This window comes from Cervus elaphus, unplaced genomic scaffold, assembly GCF_910594005.1.
Source record: "Cervus elaphus unplaced genomic scaffold, mCerEla1.1, whole genome shotgun sequence".
Classification (NCBI taxonomy): domain Eukaryota; kingdom Metazoa; phylum Chordata; class Mammalia; order Artiodactyla; family Cervidae; genus Cervus; species Cervus elaphus.
The window spans coordinates 3,349,365-3,368,257 of record NW_025316784.1 but is presented as its reverse complement, the minus strand read 5'-3'; the positions used below and the strand labels follow the sequence as shown (position 1 = coordinate 3,368,257).

Here is an 18,893-nt window from a genome sequence, read left to right as displayed (position 1 = left end):
AGAGGACCTGGCCCACCGCATTCACCCACCCCGCCTCTCAAAGGTGCAGAGTGGGGTGAGCACGGCCAGGTGGACTCACACAGCACGAGGCCAGGCCCCGTGGCACATGGTGACCCTGCATTTTCTTCGCAGCCCCAGATGGAGCTGCTGATGGGATCACTGCTTTGCAAACAGACACCTGGGCAGGACAGAAAGAAAGTTGTTTGTATGCTCGAGGGCACATGTGCAGCCAGCCAGGGGATTGGGATTTGGAGGGCTGTCTTTCCAGCAGCATAGCCCTCACCGGCCTGCTCAACCCCATGTCACATGGTCCAGAACCCACGGTTACTGTGCCCACCCTCCACCCCCACCCCAAGTCCTGGGCAGTGACCGCAAGTCAGGGACACTGGCCTGCAGTAGAAAGCAGCCCCGGAGGGTGCACCATCTTTCGGGAAGGTTGACTTTCTGGCCACAAAGAGAATGAGAGATTTCCCAGTGGCTTGACAGGGTGGTGACCTGGTGGCAGTCCAGGCTTGTGACGCCATGCTGGATGGGAAGGGGGCTCTGTGCTGCCAGCCTCCTTCTCATCCTGGCAGAAAGGTGAGCGCCAACCACTAGCGATCTGAGATGCTGCCTTCAGGGCCCCAACCCCAGAGCTGCAGGAGACTCAGTTGGTGGGGAGGGGGAAAGCCCAGGGTGGGTGTGGGTGGGTCCCCCAGATGGCACACAGCCAAGGGCAGCCTGTGTCTGCCAGCCTGCCTGGCCACCAGCTCTCCTTGGTGTGCCAGAGCTCTCCGTGGAGAAGTGAGGTCTGCATTCTGGTCTCCGGAGTACTGTCAAGGATGGTGTGGGACGCCTGCACCCACATCAGCAGAATATCGCGACTTTTGCCTTCTTATTCTCTCAGGATATAATCCCTGTGGCCTCGGTCAGCTGTGCAAGAACTGGCAGCCCTGGGAGCCACCCATGGGGGGTAGGGCTTGCAGATCGGTCTTCTAAGCGGGGGCGAGATGCTCACTCCACCTACCAGGTAGTGAGGAGCAGATCCAGAATAGGGCTCCTCCCCTGGGGCCCCCTTGAGCACATGTACATTCAATGGTCCAGGGGCTGGGAGGTGCCTTGAGCTCCAGGGAGCCCCCACCTCCGAGCTGGTCCAGTCACCACCACACAGACTTCACGTGCAGGATGAGAGCACTGCCTGCTCTCATCTCCGAGCCAGGTCCTACAGGATCCATGTGGGGCCTGGTCTGTTGCTGCCAAAAGTGATTTGTGGGTTGGGCGATGATTGTGAGCAGAAACAGTCTTAAATGCACTTAAAATGCTTCCCAGGTGGTCCCTACTCAGGGCATGGCCGCCTTAATGCTCCTCCTTGTCACAGACACGTTTAGATGGAAAAACACATGGTCCAAGGTAGGGAACGAGGGTGTGGGTGCAGGGCTGGCCTCAGGGGGGTGTAGCCTGGGGAGACCACAGTTCCCCATACTTGGTTTAATGCTCTCCTGTCATTGTCCTAAAATAATTCATAATTCTAGAACAATCTGCATTCTATGGTGGGCCCTACAGATGATGGGGCCAACCCCAGAGGGTGAAGGAGAAGAGCCCGGAAAGGGCCATCAGAGGTGTCCAGTTTCCTGGGGCTGTGCAGCCTCTGTAAAGTTCTAGCCTCCTCTGGGCCTCACTTTCTCTGACTGTGAACAAGAGAAGGGCAGGCTGGGGAGAGGAGGAGCTGGTATAGGCCTCACCTTTGCACAGGTACACGCGGTATGAAGTTCACACTTCCGATTTATAATCACTGGGCAAACCTCTTCACTGCCCCATTAAATAGGTAAGAACACGGAGGCTGGGAGGTGAGAAGACTTCCCATGGTCAAACAGCTGGAGGGTGGGCATCTTGGGGTTTGGACGATGACTAACAAAGCGGCGATGGGACTCAGGAGCAAGGCAGATGCTGGCCCCACCAGGAAGCCCCAGGCCTTGCCAGCTGACCACCCCTCCCTGCTGGCACCGTTTTGCCAGGAAGGGCTTTTTGACCAACCTCTGATGAGAGTCTCCCCTGGAACTTGGGGCAGGTCGACACAGCAGGACTTGTAAAACCTGCCCCACCCACACCTTCCACCCCGAATGCTGCTGGGTGACAGGGTCCTCCCCCAACACCTAGTCCCACGTTTCTGCCTCGACAGATGTTGCCAGCACCACGTGGGGTTCTGGCCCCTCAAGTTGCCCTGGCATCACACCAGAGGGTGAGGAGCTGGGCTTTGCTCTCACAGGAGTGGGGATGGGTCCCACACTGCTCATGACATACCTGCCAAAGGTCCTGGCTGCTGCTCGCATTTGCAGAGACCCCAGGCCCCCTTCATGGCATGTGTGTGTATATGCATGAATGTGTATGCACAGGTATGCAGCAGATGGAAACAGAGACAGGCATGTGGGCCCAAGGCCCCATATGCTCCCACCCTGCCCCACCCCTGCAGGAGAAGATGTGCAACTAACACTCAGTGGGGACAGCGGGCTGTCCTGTTCCAAGGAGGGCCTCCTCCAGCATCTTTACAAGCAGAGCCACCAGGCATGGATGGTCTCATTCGGCACACGCAGTCACCAGCCTTTTTGTATCCTGGAAAGGCAGTCTTCAATGCTCCACACCTGGCTGGATGTGTCATTTACTCACATTTGTATGCAGAGAGAAGCAGGCCCAAGTCTCTACTTCACTTTCACTCATTCAACTGTCCACAAGCTCAGCCCTGTGTGAACACTCACACATGAACACTGGTCATACTCGTACACATTCTCAGACCCACACAGAAGCTGTGAGTGCCCTCCTGTGCGGTGGAGAACCATGCAGGTGGACGAGGGTTTCTGGTTGTCATCCCTCACTTCTGCAGCACATTGTGGGGACATCCTGCATGCTCTGCCTCAGTCCATGCCAAATGCACGCAGCCCCTTGGCGCCAATGTAGCCCACGCCCTTGCCCCGCGATCACCTCCCATAGCCCCCAGATGCACCCATCACCAGCCTTTGTGCACCAGCCTCAGCTCCCCCGTGTACTGGAGGGTCACCTCCCGCTGGCCCCCGAGGCTGCAGACCAGTCCTGGCCCCTGCAACCCAGCCAACTTCTCAATATGCAGTGAGCTGTGACCCCACTCTGGGGAGGGAGCCCCTTCCCCAAGCTCCTGCCCTCTGCCTCAGGGTGGCCCACAGCTCTCTTACACTCATCACTGCCGATCAACTCTTATGTTAACCTCCTCTGGTCCAGTCGCTGTGTGGGTGTCTCTGGATTGGACCCAGACTGATACACACATCTCTCTTACACTTAGCATGTCACATGCACATTCTCTCACACTGTTGCAGACCCACCCCCACCTCCCCCATCTTCTTGCTCATTTAGTGAGACATACCGAGCCTACCCAGTCCTAACTGCAGGCTCACCTCACCAGTGCCCCCTGGTCAGCCCTGGCCATGAGAGGCCATGCACAACTCCCCTGAGGTTCCTTTGACCTCCTTGCTACCCTCGACTGAGGATGTGCTGCCAGTCTGACCATACCAACCCAGATCCAGGCAGGTGCTTCCTAACTGGGCACCCTTGACTAGAGTGAGTGGCAGTCACCGTGGTCATCCCACACAAGGCCCCAGACAACCAATGTCCTAGGACTGCAATGTAAAAGCCAGAATTTGGGGCTCTCAAGAAAAAAACACATGGCAAGATGGTCTGATCTAAGAACTGAGTGGGGTGACAATAGTGCCCACATGTGTGTGCAAGGCAGTACCTTCCCGCAGAATCCACTCACCGGGCAGCCCTGCTCCTGCCTGTGACGAGCACCAGATCCTGCAGATGACAGCTTTATTATGGCCCAGCACAATCTCCTTAACAGACGGTGGTTTCCTAATGCCATCACTTCTGCAGGAACAGGAAGCAGACCTCATGGACTCCTCCCCAGGGACTGCCCCTCTCCCTGAGGGCCAGCTGTCCCTGTGGAGGGTCCCCCTAGCCCCACCGCCCAGACAGCAACTTTTGGCACCATTATCCTCTCCTCGTCCACCCCATGCCCCTCCTCTCATATCCTGTTCACATTTTCTCTTTATTCTAGTTGAATATTTGACATGTACAAGCAGTATATTTTGCAGAACATTTATGTCAAAATAGTGTTCTGCAACAAACACTCATGAACCTGTGGCCAACTTAACTGGACGTTTAGCAACAGTGCTGCCCCTCCCACACGCCCCTTCCACCTCATACACTCACAGAAACATGAATCTGGGTCTTTGTTTCCCTTGCCCCTCTTTTTAAAACACTTTTACCTTATTCTTGAAAGGCACTTCTGCTGGGCAGAGAATTCTGTGTGTGTGAGTGTTCAGTCATGTCCAACTCTTTTGTGACCCCATGGACTGTAGCCTGCCAGGCTCCTCTGTCCATGGAATTTTCCAGGCAAGAATATCTGGAGGGAGTTGCCATTTTCTCCTCCAGGGGATTTTCCCGACCCAGGGATTGAATCTGCATCTCCTGCATTGGCAAGCAGACCCTTTATCAACTGTGCCAACTGGGAAGCCCACTTGGGAAGCCCTGAGACTTCTACAGGACAGTTATTCTGTCCTTCAAAAGCGTGATTCTGCTGTCCTGCTTCTGAGAGGTCTGTACTCAATTCTGATGATTCCCTTCTTGGTTCTCTCTTCTCTCTGGTTGCTTCAGGACCTCCTGTGTTTGGTGCTTTCCTATTTCATTCTGATGAGCCAGCCTGCTCACCCCCATGTGGGTTTCCTCCGTCTCAGCTTATCTTCTAGGTGTTCTCTCCAGAGCATCCTTAAGCAAATGGCAGCCAGTCCCACAGCTCGAATGGCTGCCTCTGGGCCAAGGAATGCCACGTTCACCAGCCCTGACCTCCACCCAAGTACCAGAGACATCCGTACCAACTCGCTCCATCCTCTCCCTCATCTCAGTTCAGCTTAGAGGACCACCTAGCCTCCCTGAGCCCACTCTTTTTTTTTTTTTTGGCTGTACTGGATCTTAGTTGTGGCATGCAAGATTTAAGTTCCTGGACCAGGACTGAAGCCAGGCCCCCTGCTTTGGGAGCACAGAGTCTTAGTCACTGGACCACCAGGGAAGTCCCTCCTTGAGACCACTCTTGACCCCATAGGCCACTTGCCCCAGAGCAGCCAGGGTCAGTCAGATCATGTCACAATCTGTCTGAAACAACAAACTAGTGAGTGAAACAACAAAGGAATCCAGGAAGGAACAAACTAATACATAAATGGTTTTAAGCACAGAGTGGCGGGGGGAAGGTGGGCGGGAGGTTAACAGCTGGGCACATTTGGAAAACAGTGAGACTTTGGGATAGGAGAGGGGGCAGGGTATCAGAGAGATGGGTGATATCACCTTGGTCAAGACCCCCTGGCTTGGTCTGACAGGCACAGGGAGCCACAGGTGGGTGGCCAGTGGCAGGATGAGTGCAATGGAGCCTCACGGATGCCCCTCCCCACCCCATGAGGCTCACGTGGGGCACACAGCACTCTCTAGTGCACGACCTGCCTGGGTGAGGCCAGAGTTGGCATTGAGCAAAGAAACCCTGAGGACACCTAAGAACAAAATCACTGACCACGGCTCAGGAAATGATGGCCTGGTAACTGAGGAACACTGCCAACTGGGAGACATTAGGCAGAATGACATACACATGCACACACACACATGTGCACTCTCAGGCAGGGTCACCCTGTAGGATGCTCCACACACCCCACGATCTCCATTTTTTGTCCCAGATGGAGGCTGGTTTTGCAAGGGATTGTAATGTAATTTTGGCTTTTTAGGAAAAAAGCACAGGTCAGGAGAACCAGTGCCTATGAGCGCAGAGAGGGCCCTGCAGGCCAGCCCCACTTTGGCCATAAATGGGGCTGATGGTATGCTCAGTACCTCCTGTGTGTGGCCATAAAACCATCACCACCATCACCACCATTACCCAACCACAATCACCACCCCCAGCTACACCATTACCACTACCATGATCACCACTCTCCCCACAAGCACCATCACCTTCACCCCCCTCACCTACACAGCATCACCACCACCATCACTAACTTCACCTGAACTCCAGCCCCCCACTATATTATCATCCCCACACCCTAACCACTACTGACACCATCACCACCCTCCCCACAACCATCACCTCACACCTTCACCCACCAGCTTCACCACTACTGCTGACCATGCCTACACCATCACCACCCACCATCACTCCACCCTCCAACCATCGCCACCATCATCACTCTGCTAGGCATCCAGAGGCTTCCAAATGAAGCAGCTTTGCCAGGTTTGACCCACATAAGATGTGGGAAGAAAGCTGGACTGGAAAGACCCACAAAGCCAGCCCGGGCCTGTCCTGTTCACTGCTGCATTCCCAGAACCTTGCCTGATGCCTGGCACAGAGCAGGCGAGAAGGGAAGGCCTGGGTGGCCCTTTGAGAGCCAGCCACCTCTGTTCACGGGTCCTGGGCTCAGCTTAGATGTCACAAGCCAGTGCCTCCTTGCAGGGAATATGACAGCTTGCCCCAGTCCTCATGCTGGGAACTGAAGCCTCTCTACAAAATCATCAAGAAAACTCTGGCCTGTGCAGGTGTACCCAAAGCTGAACAGCTAAGTGCATACATGGGTGGTGAATACAAGCCAGGGCTAGCTACTTTACTTGGTGCCCAGTGAGGACACTAATCACCATGAGAGCAGCCTCAATTCCAGTCTTAAATTCCCTCTTCCCAAATGCTGCCAGCAGCCCTCAGTGGACAGCCTGTGTGCCACTGTGGCCACAAGGCTGAGTGGCCTTCCTGGCCCGGACTGGGCACACAACAAAGGCCAGCTGGCACAAAGGCCTGGCACACAAGGAGGAGTGAGCAGCCACCCTGGCACACCCTGGATGCCTGGGGCTCTCCACGCTCCTGAGGATTCTGTCTAGTGCAGAGCCCAGGCACCTGCCTGCCTGTCTGGTCAGGGACTTCACACATAGCCCAGCTCTGCAGGCTTTCCCTCCATCATCCCTTCAGACTGAGCCTCATCGTGTGGTCCACGGTGGGCAGGGCAGGCGATCACATGCAGGGGTACTGTGTCTCCCCACACACCTGTCTGCGTGGGCCCTGCCTGGACAGGGTGGCTGGTGGCCTGGAGAGAGGAGGAGAAACCCGAGGACCAGGCCTTGCCTCAGAGGCACCACAGACCTGTACGTACAGGTACATTCCTCCACACGTGAAAAGCTCTGACTTGCCCACCTTACCCGAGCTCTTACTGTAGACCTCAGTCTCCCCGTCTGTTTCCCAATTCTGAGGAAGAGAATTCACTTCTTGCTCTCAGAATGGAACTGCAACCAGGCCTAGGTCTCCTGACAACCCCCTCCTCTGCCATGCCATCTACGTAGTCCTCTGCTGATGGGCAGGAAGGGGTCAGGGTGTGGCTGAAGTTTGGGGTAGTGAGGTGTGCAGACGAGATCTGCAGCCCAGCTGCATGGAGCCAGCAGCCCAAATTCCTCCCTTGTGCCCAGGCCCCAACCTTCTGTTCCCAGAGGCCTGAGGGCCAGGCTGCACCTAGCAGGCACCCGTGGCCACCACCCACATCCCCAACCACCCGGACCAGCTGCAACAGCTTCGCTCAGATGATGGACACTCATGCCCAAATGTGATTTCCCAGCTGCCACTGAGTTACTCACCAGCCTCACTAGCAGTTCCTTCCAGCTTCTATGCAAAGGAAACTGCGAATTAGGTTACAATTAATTTCTTTACCCAGGGCAAAGCCTGACTGGAAAAAGACTGGCCACCCAAGTGGCCTGATGATGACTGTTCTGCAGGTCACCAGGCTCCCTTGGCTCTGGGGTTCCTGTGCTTTGTAACCCCAGCCAACGGCAGGTGTATCAGCCCCGGCCTGGTCAGGTCAGCCCTGGCGACTGGCCAGGACATCCCAGGCTTTGACTCTGCTGCTGCTGCCCAGCAACTGTCCCCCTCTCACCCAGCAGGGCACTATGACTCAGATCTCAACAAATGTGTCACCTCATTGGACCTCCTTGAACAGCCATGGTCCTGCCCCTTTCTGCCCCTCCCCCCAGCACCGGTCTCGCCCAGCCCAGGTTTACCATTAACCAGCAAGGGCTTCCCCGAAGGTTCATCAGGTAAAGAATCTGCCTGCGATGCAGGAGACACAGGTTCGATCCTTGGCTCGGGAAGATCCCCTGGAGGAGGAAATGGCAACCTACTCCAGTATTCTTGCCTGGAGAATCCCATGGACAGAGGAGTCTGATGGGCTACAGTCTATGGCGTTGCAAAGAGTTGGATTTAACTCAGCAAGAGTGAGACTTCTTTATTGGGTTGGCCAAAAAGGTCGTTTGAGTTTTTAATGCATGATATTACAGAAAAACCCAAACGAACTTTTTGGCAAGCCAATGCATTCTTCCCGAGAGGCTCTATTCCAAATGCTTCACGTGCATCACCCTACTAATGGACACGACAACTGCCAGAGGTAAGGACAACTTCTGGTTCCTGTCTTAGAGCAAGGAAACCAAGGCAGAGAGAGGCTACCTTGCCCAAGGCTGTACAGAGTGAGTGAGCCAGGACTTAAGGGTTCTACTCTTAGGTATACATGGCCACCAGGCTCCTCTGCTCGGTGACGGCTGTGCACACACATGTGGAAAAGCCAGGGCACCATGACCTGGGACTCCAGGCCACCCATCCACCTGCTTGCTGACCAGGTGGAAAATGCAACCTAAATAATCCTCCATAGTCTTCTTCAGTCTCCTCAAAAATGCAGGTGCCCTTAAAAGTCTCCTCGTGGAAATTTGCTCTTTCATATCTCAGTGAAACAGAGCAAAGGCCCAGGAAGGCATGAACAGGGGGGAGTTTGCTCGGCCAGCGCTGTCCAACAGGGACAGACATGGTCAAGGCTGCTGAGTGTGCAGGTACCTGGGGATGCTGGGGGCCTGATGTGCCCATGCCCCCTGGACACAGGACTGAGCCTTGAGGGGTCCTTTTCTTTGCTGCTGTTAGATCCTACTATTCGATACCTGGGTTGGGAAGATCCCCTGGAGGAGGAAATGGCAACCCACGCCAGTATTCTTGCCTGGAGAATCCCATGGACAGAGGAGCCTGGAGGGCTAGAGTCCATGTGGTTGCAAAGAGTAGGATACAACTGAGCATGTGTGCGTGCACACGTGCACATGCATGCACGTACACACACACATTTCACCTTCAGAAGTGAGTCTAGATACAAAGGAGAGATTTCAGTGTGACTCGTGAAAGCAGAGAGACAAGTGCAGAGCCAGGCCCAGGCCACGCTCCTTCTCTGTCTTCCTGCATGGCCCACTCAGTGCTCAGCCTCTCTGCGTCTGTTCCCAGCTGTGAACAGGGACAGGGACCCTCCCTGGAAGGGCTGCTGGGACCAAGCACCTACTGGTGGGAGCCAGAGCCACTTCTCCTCTTTTCTCCCTCTCTTTTTTTTTTTTTTTTTTGCAAAGAACTTGTGGTTTATTAAAGACAACTTGTCGTCAGCAGCATTTATTCAACGAACAAAACAAATGAAAAAATAAAAGCAGACTAACATTCTGACCCTTAGAGTGAGACTAACTGAATTCATTCAGCCCAGTGTCCAGAGTCCTAGGGGCAGCTTCCCAAGGAGGAAGCCTTGGAGTCTCGGGGTCTCTTGGCACCTCCCTTGAGAGTCTTGCCGGGGGGTGGGGGCGTGGAAATTGCCAAGGGTAATTCTTCCCTTTGGAGGAGTTCAGTCTAACCTGGGTATGGTCCCTGTGCTCTTTTGACCTTCATCACAAAGTCAAGGAGAGGACACTGGACCCAGGTCTGCCACTGAGGCAAATCAGATGCAGTGATGCAGGATGGTCCCAGGAAAGAGGAGGGCAGAGGGACAGGCGAGAGGGAATGCACTGGGGTCCTGGTCAGTGTCTGCTGGGTCACAGGCTGCGGCCCCAGCCTCGGGCTGTGAAGGGATCACGCAGGGGCTGACCACCAGCAGACGAGTTCTGGTACAAGGGTGACCCAGGCTGCTGGGAGGATGTGTGTTTCTGCCTCATACTGGTGTGGTGTCTTTACACACTAGTTCTCCCTTACACTCAGTTCTACCACAGAGCTCAGAGCTCCCCCAGCCAGGACCTTCTGGAAAACCAAGAAGGTCCCAGAAGGCAGGGAGAGAGGATGCTGACTGACTCTGGAAGGTCAGGAAGACCATGTCTCCAACCTGCTTCCTCCTTTCCAGCCTTACCCTTCATTTCCAAACCAAGCACTTGCCAACCCGCAATAAATAACCAGGAGTCCGAATAAAGAGCAAAAATCTTCCAGATACTGTGTGGGAAGAGGAAGAAAAAGGGAAGCATACAAAGTCCCAGAAGCATCCACAGGACAGCCTGGCAAGGAGCCGCCTCCTCCCTGACTCCTGAATGAGACCTCCTTGGGCCCACAAAGGCTTCCTGATAACCCCCTAGTCAAGATCTTCCCACCCTGAGCAGGTGGGAACACCTGGTGGAAATTTGATAAAGCAAAGTAAACTCAACAACAAAAGAAGGTCCACCCAATTGAAACAGGGGCAAAATAGTTGCTTCCCCAAAAAAGATACAAATGGCCGAGAAGGAAGTAAAAAGACTCTCAGCATCACTGATAATTAAGAAAAAGCAAATCAAAACCATAGGTGAGGACACTGCTTGTATCCAAGAAAATTGATACAATTTAAAAATATAAACAGAAACTAACATGTGTTGGTGAGGATGTGGTAAAACTAGAACTCTCACACACAGCTGGTAAAATTGTAAAATGTTTCAGTTGTTATCAGAAAATAGCTTGGCAGTTCCTCAGAAAAGAGCTTGGCAGTTCCTCAGAAAAGTTGAAATTATCACATGACCCAGCAATTCTACTCCAAAATAAACACCTAAGAGAACTGAAAACAGGGATTCAAACAGATACTCACACAAAAATATCCACAGCAGCATTATTCACAAAAGTCAAAAGATGTAAACAACCCAAATGTCCACCAAGAGATGAATGAATAAATAAATGTGATACATGTTGCATTGGCCCTAAAGTTCATAAACCCAAACAAACTTCCTGGCCAACCCAATACATGCAATGTAATATTACTCACCCTTAAAAAGGAATGAAATACCAATACATGCTACAACACGGATATACCTCCAACCAAGTAAAAGGAGCCTGATACAAATGAAAGGTCAATTTATTTTAAATATCCAAAATAGACAAGCCCATAGAGACAGGTGCAGAGTGGCAGTTACCAGGGGCTAGTGTGGGGGGACTAGGCGCACTGCCTAATGGGTATGGGGTTTTCTTTGGGGGGTTAACAATAATGTTCTGGAACTACACAGGGGTGATGAATATGTAATGCTGTGAATGTACTAAATCCCACTCAACTGTTCACTCTAATTTTGTTATGTGAATTTCATACCTCAAAAGAAGTGAATTTTAATTGTTTACCACCCTGTTCTTCCCCCCATCTCCGCAGGAGAGACCACCCTGGAAGAGGCAGGGGCACAAGTCCAGAGCGGACCCCAGGAGCCTGCACAGGTGCCCCAGTGTGCATCCCACCAAACCACCATGCTCTCCTCTGCACACTGGCTTCTCTTGCAGAGAAAAGGACCCTGTGATGGGATTCCAGCCTGTGGAAATGGGCAAAGAGCCCAGGGCCCTAGAAACCCGACTCCTCAGAGCTCTGGGCCCCTCTTGTGCACACAGTCAGGTGTGGAGTGGCTGCCAAGGGCAGGGGGCGGGGAGCAGGAGACAAATGAACAGTGTTGAGACGTTGAGACTGGGGGTTTCTGTCACCCCCAAGTTCATAGTCTTTCCTGCTCACATAGGTACAGGGGATAGGTGGCTGCAGAAGAAGATTCAAGAGGGTCCCAGCGGAAACTTCTCAAGGCTCTGTGGAGTCACATGTGTGATCTCCTGTAAAGATCCCCTGCAGGTGCCAATCTGATGAGGAGGCTCAACCCAGTGGCAAAGCATGTGCTCACAGCACAGAGTACACGGTCACCTTGCACCCATGTCATGGCCAAGAGGTGGCGGAATGGAGTGCTGATTCCATCCTTTCTCCTTCCCAGAAAGAAAAAAAAAGAGCATCAGATGCACCATGGGCAATGCTGGAAAGGCAGGATAGGGGAGGAGGGAAGGAGAAAGCACACTCTGAACCAGCCCCCCAGCTTCTGGGTCTTTCCCTGTTTCACCGTATCTGTGTCTTTGACTGTTTCAGGGGTAGAAAAACTTGAGAAAGAAACTCCATAAACTCTTTCCCTCCACTCGGACTCCCACCACCACGCTGTGCACCCCAGATCGCCCCCCACCCCCACACCTGTCTCACTCTCAGGTTCTGGCACACAGAACATATATCTTCCCAAGCATTTTCCAGGCTGTTAGTTAAAGCTTAGGAACTTATAGTTTTTCTTTTCCTTTTTTTTTTTTTTTTTTTTTTTTTAATTAAAGCTTAGGAACTTACATGGTTTCTTTCCCCCTTTTGCTAAGACTAAGAACCACTGGAGTTTTCTGGCAATCCCATAGGCAGGAATGGGGGACTAGAACCAGTTCTGATGTCCATTATCTCACCAGAGAGGTTCTGACTGTTTCAGAAGCCAAATTGTTTCTTCAATCACAGGGCAGTCAGAGCTGGTAATCAGGGCACAGCTTGGAGCTCTGCCTCCCTCTCCCGGCCACCCTGCCCCTTAGATACTTCTCTGGAGCCCAGGGCCCTGTGGAACCCAGACAGTAGCTCCCAGGTCAGAAGAGTGAAGGCTTAAGATGGGGATAAAGTAAAGTCCCAGTACCTGAATCTGGGGGCAGTGGGCTGGGGCCCCCAGGACGTGGGTCTGCAGGGGCAGGGGTGTCTTCCCTGAGTGGGTCCCAGAACTGATCCCTGCCTGCCACAGAGGCCCCCAGTCCCACTAGGTATCCTTGATGTCATGGAGAGCCTGCATCGGCCGGACCAACAGGTGGGCACACACCTGTCCAGGTGCACAGGTGACCTTTCTACAGTGGTGCCTTGGCTGCTATACTCTGTGGAGCCGCTCACCAGGCAAAAGCAAACAGAGGTGTTTGCTCAGGGCTGGCCACCTGCTCTCCTTGAGGGCCCAGGTGGTGCCTGATCTGCCTTCCCCAAGCTCCTGCTGGCGTCATCACACCCACAACCACGCTTTCTAGGGGGTATCAGTTCTACCTCCCTGCTCTCTCTCGCCCCACCCTACCTTGCCCAGGGTCTTGCAGTGGACAGCTGATAGGGCCACTGGCTTTCAGGCTCCAGCCTCAGGGACAGGTGCCAGGGGCTCCCACAATTACCCAGCTGTGAGGCCAGAGCTTGATGGAAGCCCAGGTCTCGTCTGGTCCAGAGCTTGGGAAGGCGGATGGTGGGAGGATTGGGAGGTGAAGCCAGGCAGGAAGTGGGCCCCGTCCACAGGGGCTCCCAGGGCTTCAGCCCAAAGAGGACAATACCCTCAGGTCCTCTCAGGTATGGCGGAGCTCTGTCTTGGGAGCCACAGCCTCCCTTGAGCATGGGAACACGGGGGTCAGGGAGGGGGACCTGCGCTGCCAGTCCGCTGCTCTGGGGTAGGGAGGGAAAGCCATGTGGGCTCTGGAGGCCTGAGTCTTCATACCCCTTCAAGCCCCTCTGAGACTACCCAGGTCATGGCCCTGGGTGATCTCTCTGAGTCACACCAACCCCCCAGTCTTCCAGGAGCTGAAGCATGCCCACCCATAAAGCATAGCACTCTGCCCTTGAAGACCCAGGGGAAGCAAGTGAGAAGGCAGGAGGGAGGGAGGGAGGGAGGGGGATGTCCTCCACCGCCTTCACACCCTGTGGCCCAAGCCCAGAAGGGCCCCTTTCCTGCCTGGCAGCCCACCATCCCTGCTTCCACCCGGCCCCACAGCCTGCCTTCTGCCATGCACTTCCATTTGATATCACACACACACATTTGAGATAAATGACAGCTTGGCGCTTCCTTTACTGCCCATTTCTCCTACATGGAGATAGCTCTGAGGTCAAAGTCACCTTCTGCATTCTCCCCGGGTGCACCCCTAGTCCTGGAGAAGCTGCCTGGGTGGCAGGTGGTCCCTCGGAGCGTGTATGTGGGCTGCTCACCAGTACTGTTATTGTTACTATTAAGTCACTCTCTCAGAAAAACAATTGCAGAAACCAGGAGGAAGAAGAGAAAGAAATGAAGAGGAGAAGATGAGGGACTGGAGCCTGAACACAACCCCCACAGGAGGAAGTGTCCTCCCCCACATCCACAGGAAGGGGGTGGGTCTCCAGAGTGGAGACTAGCCACTTCTTCAGGATAGAAGGAAGCAATACCGCTGTTGGGGGGCACTTCTCCAGCTCTGCCTCTTTCCTGGGGAGCCCAGTGGGCACTTTCTTCTCCCAGAATGTCCTGGAGTCCAGGTAAGGAGACACAGTCATACCCATGTGCCCTGAAGCCCAGCCCCTGCCCTCCCCCACTCCTCAGCACAGTGGCTTCTGTCAGGTTCTAGGTCCCCAGGCAGAGGCGGGTACAAGGGTCACACTCTCAGCCTACACCACTAGCACGCTCCCTCCCCTGGGGCCAGTTATGACAGGATCCCACCTGGAGGCAGTTCCTGGACCTGTAGGACTCCCAGACATCAGCTACAGTAGCAGTCCCATCTGAGAATCAGCCAGAGTCCTGCGGGCTCCTGACTCAGGTGTTGGGGAGCATGGCAGCACACTTCCGTCCCAGACCCAGGCCAGGCTGTCCCTCGGGCCCCTGGAGCACCCCACCAGAGGGTGACCAGTGGGTGAGCAGACTCAGGGCCACCTTCCCCACACCCATCCCCGGACTCCTCCTGAGCCCTGTTGCAGGTCCCCACCACCGCTGGCCCAGAGGAGGGGCTTGCTGAAAACCAGAGGACCAGGGCCACAGAGTCATGAAGTCCTCTTCACGGGCTCAGGTACACGGGCTGTGGGAGCCTCAGTTTTCTTACCTATGAAATGGGAATACAAGGCCACATCCCTCAGGGTTTCAGGAGGATACAGTGAGTAGCAGACAGGCGGTGCTGAGCACAGGATCAGCATGCTGTGGGCCCCCTGGGGTGGCTGTTGCTGGCATCACCTTATCCAGTTAAGACCAATAGGCAGAGGGCACCTCTTTTGGGTCACAGGGGGAGAAGCCCTCAGGCAAGGCAGCAGTTTCCTGCCCCCCCCCCCACTTCCGCTTGGCACCCCATACTTCAGGTTAACAGATCCCATAATTTTTCATTTGTTTTCTCCTCCCCTGGCTAAAAGGCCATTAGCACCCCATTAGGTAAAAGAATCCCATTTTCTTCACACCACCAAGGAAACAGTGATTTACTTAGCCATCCTTAATGCAATTCTGCAGAATAAAGGCAATTTTGCAATGGTCTCAATAAACTTCCCCATTTGCTCTCTGCTTGCAGACCCTACTCTTAGGAGCCTACCAGCTGACCCAGCCCCTTGCTCCCTCAGAAGGCTGGACTCTGCTAGGGCCCAGGACAGTCAGTGTGGAGCGCAGGCAGCTCTCAGAGGCCAGAAGGGCTTAGGGGGACCCAGGTGAGCCTGATGAAGCACACCACCACTCGTCCCTGGCCAGAGAGGGAAGGGGCAGAAAGAGAAACAAAGAGGTCGGCAGAGCAGTCTTCCTGGCTGAGGGGCTGCGCTGGCACCTGCTGGTCCCAGCAAAAGTGGCACACCCAGGTCCAACTGCAGAGGGGCAGGGCCCACAGCCTGGAGAGCAGGCTGGAAGTCATGGCCAGTACTGGGAGTGAGAGGCCCCAGGGGCGTGCAGGCACAGGGGGCAGGTCTCTCCTTGTGGGCAGAGGTACTGAGCAAAACAGGAACCCAGAAGCCAGGCCAGGAAGATGGGAGGTGCGAGGCCTCATGAGGAAGAGCAGGGAGAAGGTGCTGGGTGAGCAGTCAGCCTGAGACATTCAGGGAGAGCCCTGGAAGCTGGGAATCAGTCTCTTCATCCATGCCACGGGGACATCTGTACCTGCACTGGAGCAGTAAAACGCCACACACTCTTCTGAGAACAACTTCTAGATGGGTCCAGGATGCCCCAGGTGGACAGGCTGTGCCCCCTGAGTGTGAATAGGGAGGAGCAGGTGTCCCTGTGTATACACGCAGGGGTCGCAATGTGTGGGAGTAGCAGGGAGGGGGGCTGGGTTTCCCAGATAAGGGTGTAGTGTGAGGGGCCGAGCATGGGTGTGAGTGTGTCCACAGGCCTCATGATCACATATCCTTGAGAAAGGGCAGTGGTGTCTCGGTGATCACCAAGAGTGAGCATGAGAGTGTGTGAGCATGGATTCAAGAGTGTGTGTGTGTGCCCATGTGTGCCCTCACACAGATACCAGAGTGTGGGTGAGGAGTACTGCCCTACTCTGGGAGTCTGTGTCTGGGATGGCGCCTTTTTCTGAAGGCGTGTGAATTCTTACACAATGAGAGTGTGTACACATGGAGAGGGGCACACACTAGGGGTCTGGTGATGTCCTATGACCTTGGTCTGAGCACCCCTGAGCCCTCTAGCCCATCCCTGCCAGCCCTGAGGCAGTGCTTTCCTTCCCCAACACTGGGGTCCAGGCCACTGCCGCTCCATCTGGTTGCCTCCCTACCCTGCCTCTCATCAGTCATCCAGCACAGAAGAGAGCTTCCGGTCTGGGGGAGGTAGGTCTAGGCCAGCAGGGAGGGCTTTCATCCCCTAGAGACCCAGCCCATACCCCAGGTAAGAGGCACGGCCACTGAAGGGCTGCATCCACAAGGGGCCGCCCTGAGGCCGGGCTACTCCCAGCCTGGGTGAGTCCCGGAGCAGTGGCCCTGGCTCACTTGCGGCAGTCTGGAGCGCCACACTGAGAGAGCTCCAGAACTGCCACTCTGAGTAGTGTGCCCGCAGGCCTCTCCAAACGCCCAGCTGTCTCCTCCTGAGTACCGCGGGGCCACCTCTCCACTCTCAGTGTCGTCAATCAGTTTCTTACTCATCCTGTTGGAAGAGTGGGTGGGGCAGGAGACCTGCTTTCCCTGGATTGGAGGGCCTTTCTCCCACCACCCAACTCCTTAAGTCCAGGCTGTGAAAAAGCCACTTGCATTCCTACCAAGTGTCACAGGTCCATGCTAGCAGCCCCGCTCCCAGTCCAGTCCTCCTAGCCTCAGCTGGACACCTTGGCTAAGCACAGGAGAGGCATGGGAAGTCCTCTTCTAGGTTCTGAGGCCACCAAGTCCACCCTGGCTTCGGCCTCTCACCTGATCACCCGCCCATTACTACAAAGTTGCAACGCAGAGTTACAAGAGATCTTCTGAAGGCCTTGTCTGTGTTTACTTCTGCGGAGTCTTCATCCTTCTTCTGTCTGTTTCCGCCTCACAGCACCCTGACCCCAGACTCCCAATGCTTCCCCCATTCTTCCCCGGGGCATGGGAAGGATTTCTCCCCTGCCTTTCCTGTGATGGGCTGGGGGCCCATCCTAGTGTAAGTATCTGACTCTTGAGTTTAGGATCCAGTCATACAAATGAAACCTTGGGCAGGCCTGTGAACCCACCGTCTGTGCAGGACCCAGGGCCAGAAGCAGGGAACCACTCACTGCCTCTTGTATTCCCAAAGGCTGAAGGGAAAGGTGGGGAAGGGTGGTGGGGGCTACTCTCAGAGGGAAATTTAGTACATACACATAAGTATTTAAGAAAAAGAAATCAGGGACAATTTGAGAGAAACTAAAATTCGTGGCCACGGGGGGCAGGGGGTAAGAAGCAGATTCCACAGCCTTGGGGTTCATTCATCTGTTGAGAGTTTTGGAGGTGGGGGCAGTGACCAGCCTCTGCAAAGCCACTTCGAATCCTCCCAGCACTGATGCTGACAACACACAGCCCTACTCCACTCCAGGATGGTAAAAGCGCTTGGTGCATGTTGGCCCCGAACCGTCAAACGGTGCCAAAGGCTGCACCTTCAGGTACCCCTGTGGGGCAGCAACAGGGGACTCTAAAGAAGTGGGTGGGACTGGAGCCAGGGCCGGTGGCGCTGGGCCAGCCTGAGCGGGCCCTCGAGGGCAGCCTCCCTAAAAACCACAGGCTTGGGGGATTTTTAAGAAGTAGGGTGGCAAAAACTCACAAGGAAAAGCAACCGTTTTAAAAAGATCAGATCCCCTCCGCTCTCACCTGAGAGAGGATATCAGAGCTGGAGGAGAAACGCACCGACGTGGAGTGTGACAAGGAAACCAAAATGGAGCAATCGTTTACAGAAACACAACTCCTCCTGCCCCAGTGGCAGGCTTTTTAGGGCTACCTTACCCGTCCTCCCCTACCTGCACCAAAACGCCAACAAGATCCGCTTGGTTCGCCCCGAGACGCTGCTGTGGCCCGAGGCGCAACCAGGCAGGCGAGCGTGGCTGCGACTCGGGCCCTGGGCACAGGCGCCTGGCCCGTGTCCGGCTCCGGCCGAGACCCACCCAGCCTGGGGCCCGAGGCGCGCTGCCCGCCACACCACCCCACTCCCAGTGGAGCCCAAGTGGCCAGTAACTGCCTGGCCCGCTGCCCGCCGTGAACAGAAAGGCATTTTCAAACGCGTCCACTCCACCGCACGGCTCCAACTTCACCCCGGCCGCTGCGGGCACCAGTCCTCGACAGAACTCACCTTCCCCGAGCAGGGGCAGCAGCAGAAGCAGCAACCTCAGCCCCACGGCGCTGGCCGTCGCCTTCGCCATCGCCGATGCACGCTGCGGCTGCGGCGAGAGGGACGCTTCCTTGGGCTGGGGGGCTCAGCAGCGGGGTGCGGCGCTCAGCACCGCCCGTCCTGGAGCGGAGGACGCAGTGAACACTGCGGGCACCGAGCGTCGGGGCGCGGGCTCCAGGGCACTCTCCGCAGCTGTGCTCGGGGCTCGGAGCACATGACTGAGGAGGGGAGGGCGCGGGCTGCGCACGAGGCGAGAGCAGGGGCGGGGCGGGGCAGTGAGG

At 55.2% G+C, this 18,893-nt stretch overlaps 1 protein-coding gene across 1 annotated transcript in view; it reads right to left on the bottom strand.

Moving 5' to 3' along the window:
• LOC122691404 (proto-oncogene tyrosine-protein kinase receptor Ret-like) overlaps positions 1 to 18,893 on the bottom strand; it is a 49,308-nt gene extending 30,415 nt beyond the window's left edge. Inside the window, 1 exon segment of the mRNA XM_043897970.1 lies at positions 18,574 to 18,893. Within this exon segment, the coding sequence (XP_043753905.1) occupies positions 18,574 to 18,643 (70 nt within the window). The 5' untranslated portion in view covers positions 18,644 to 18,893.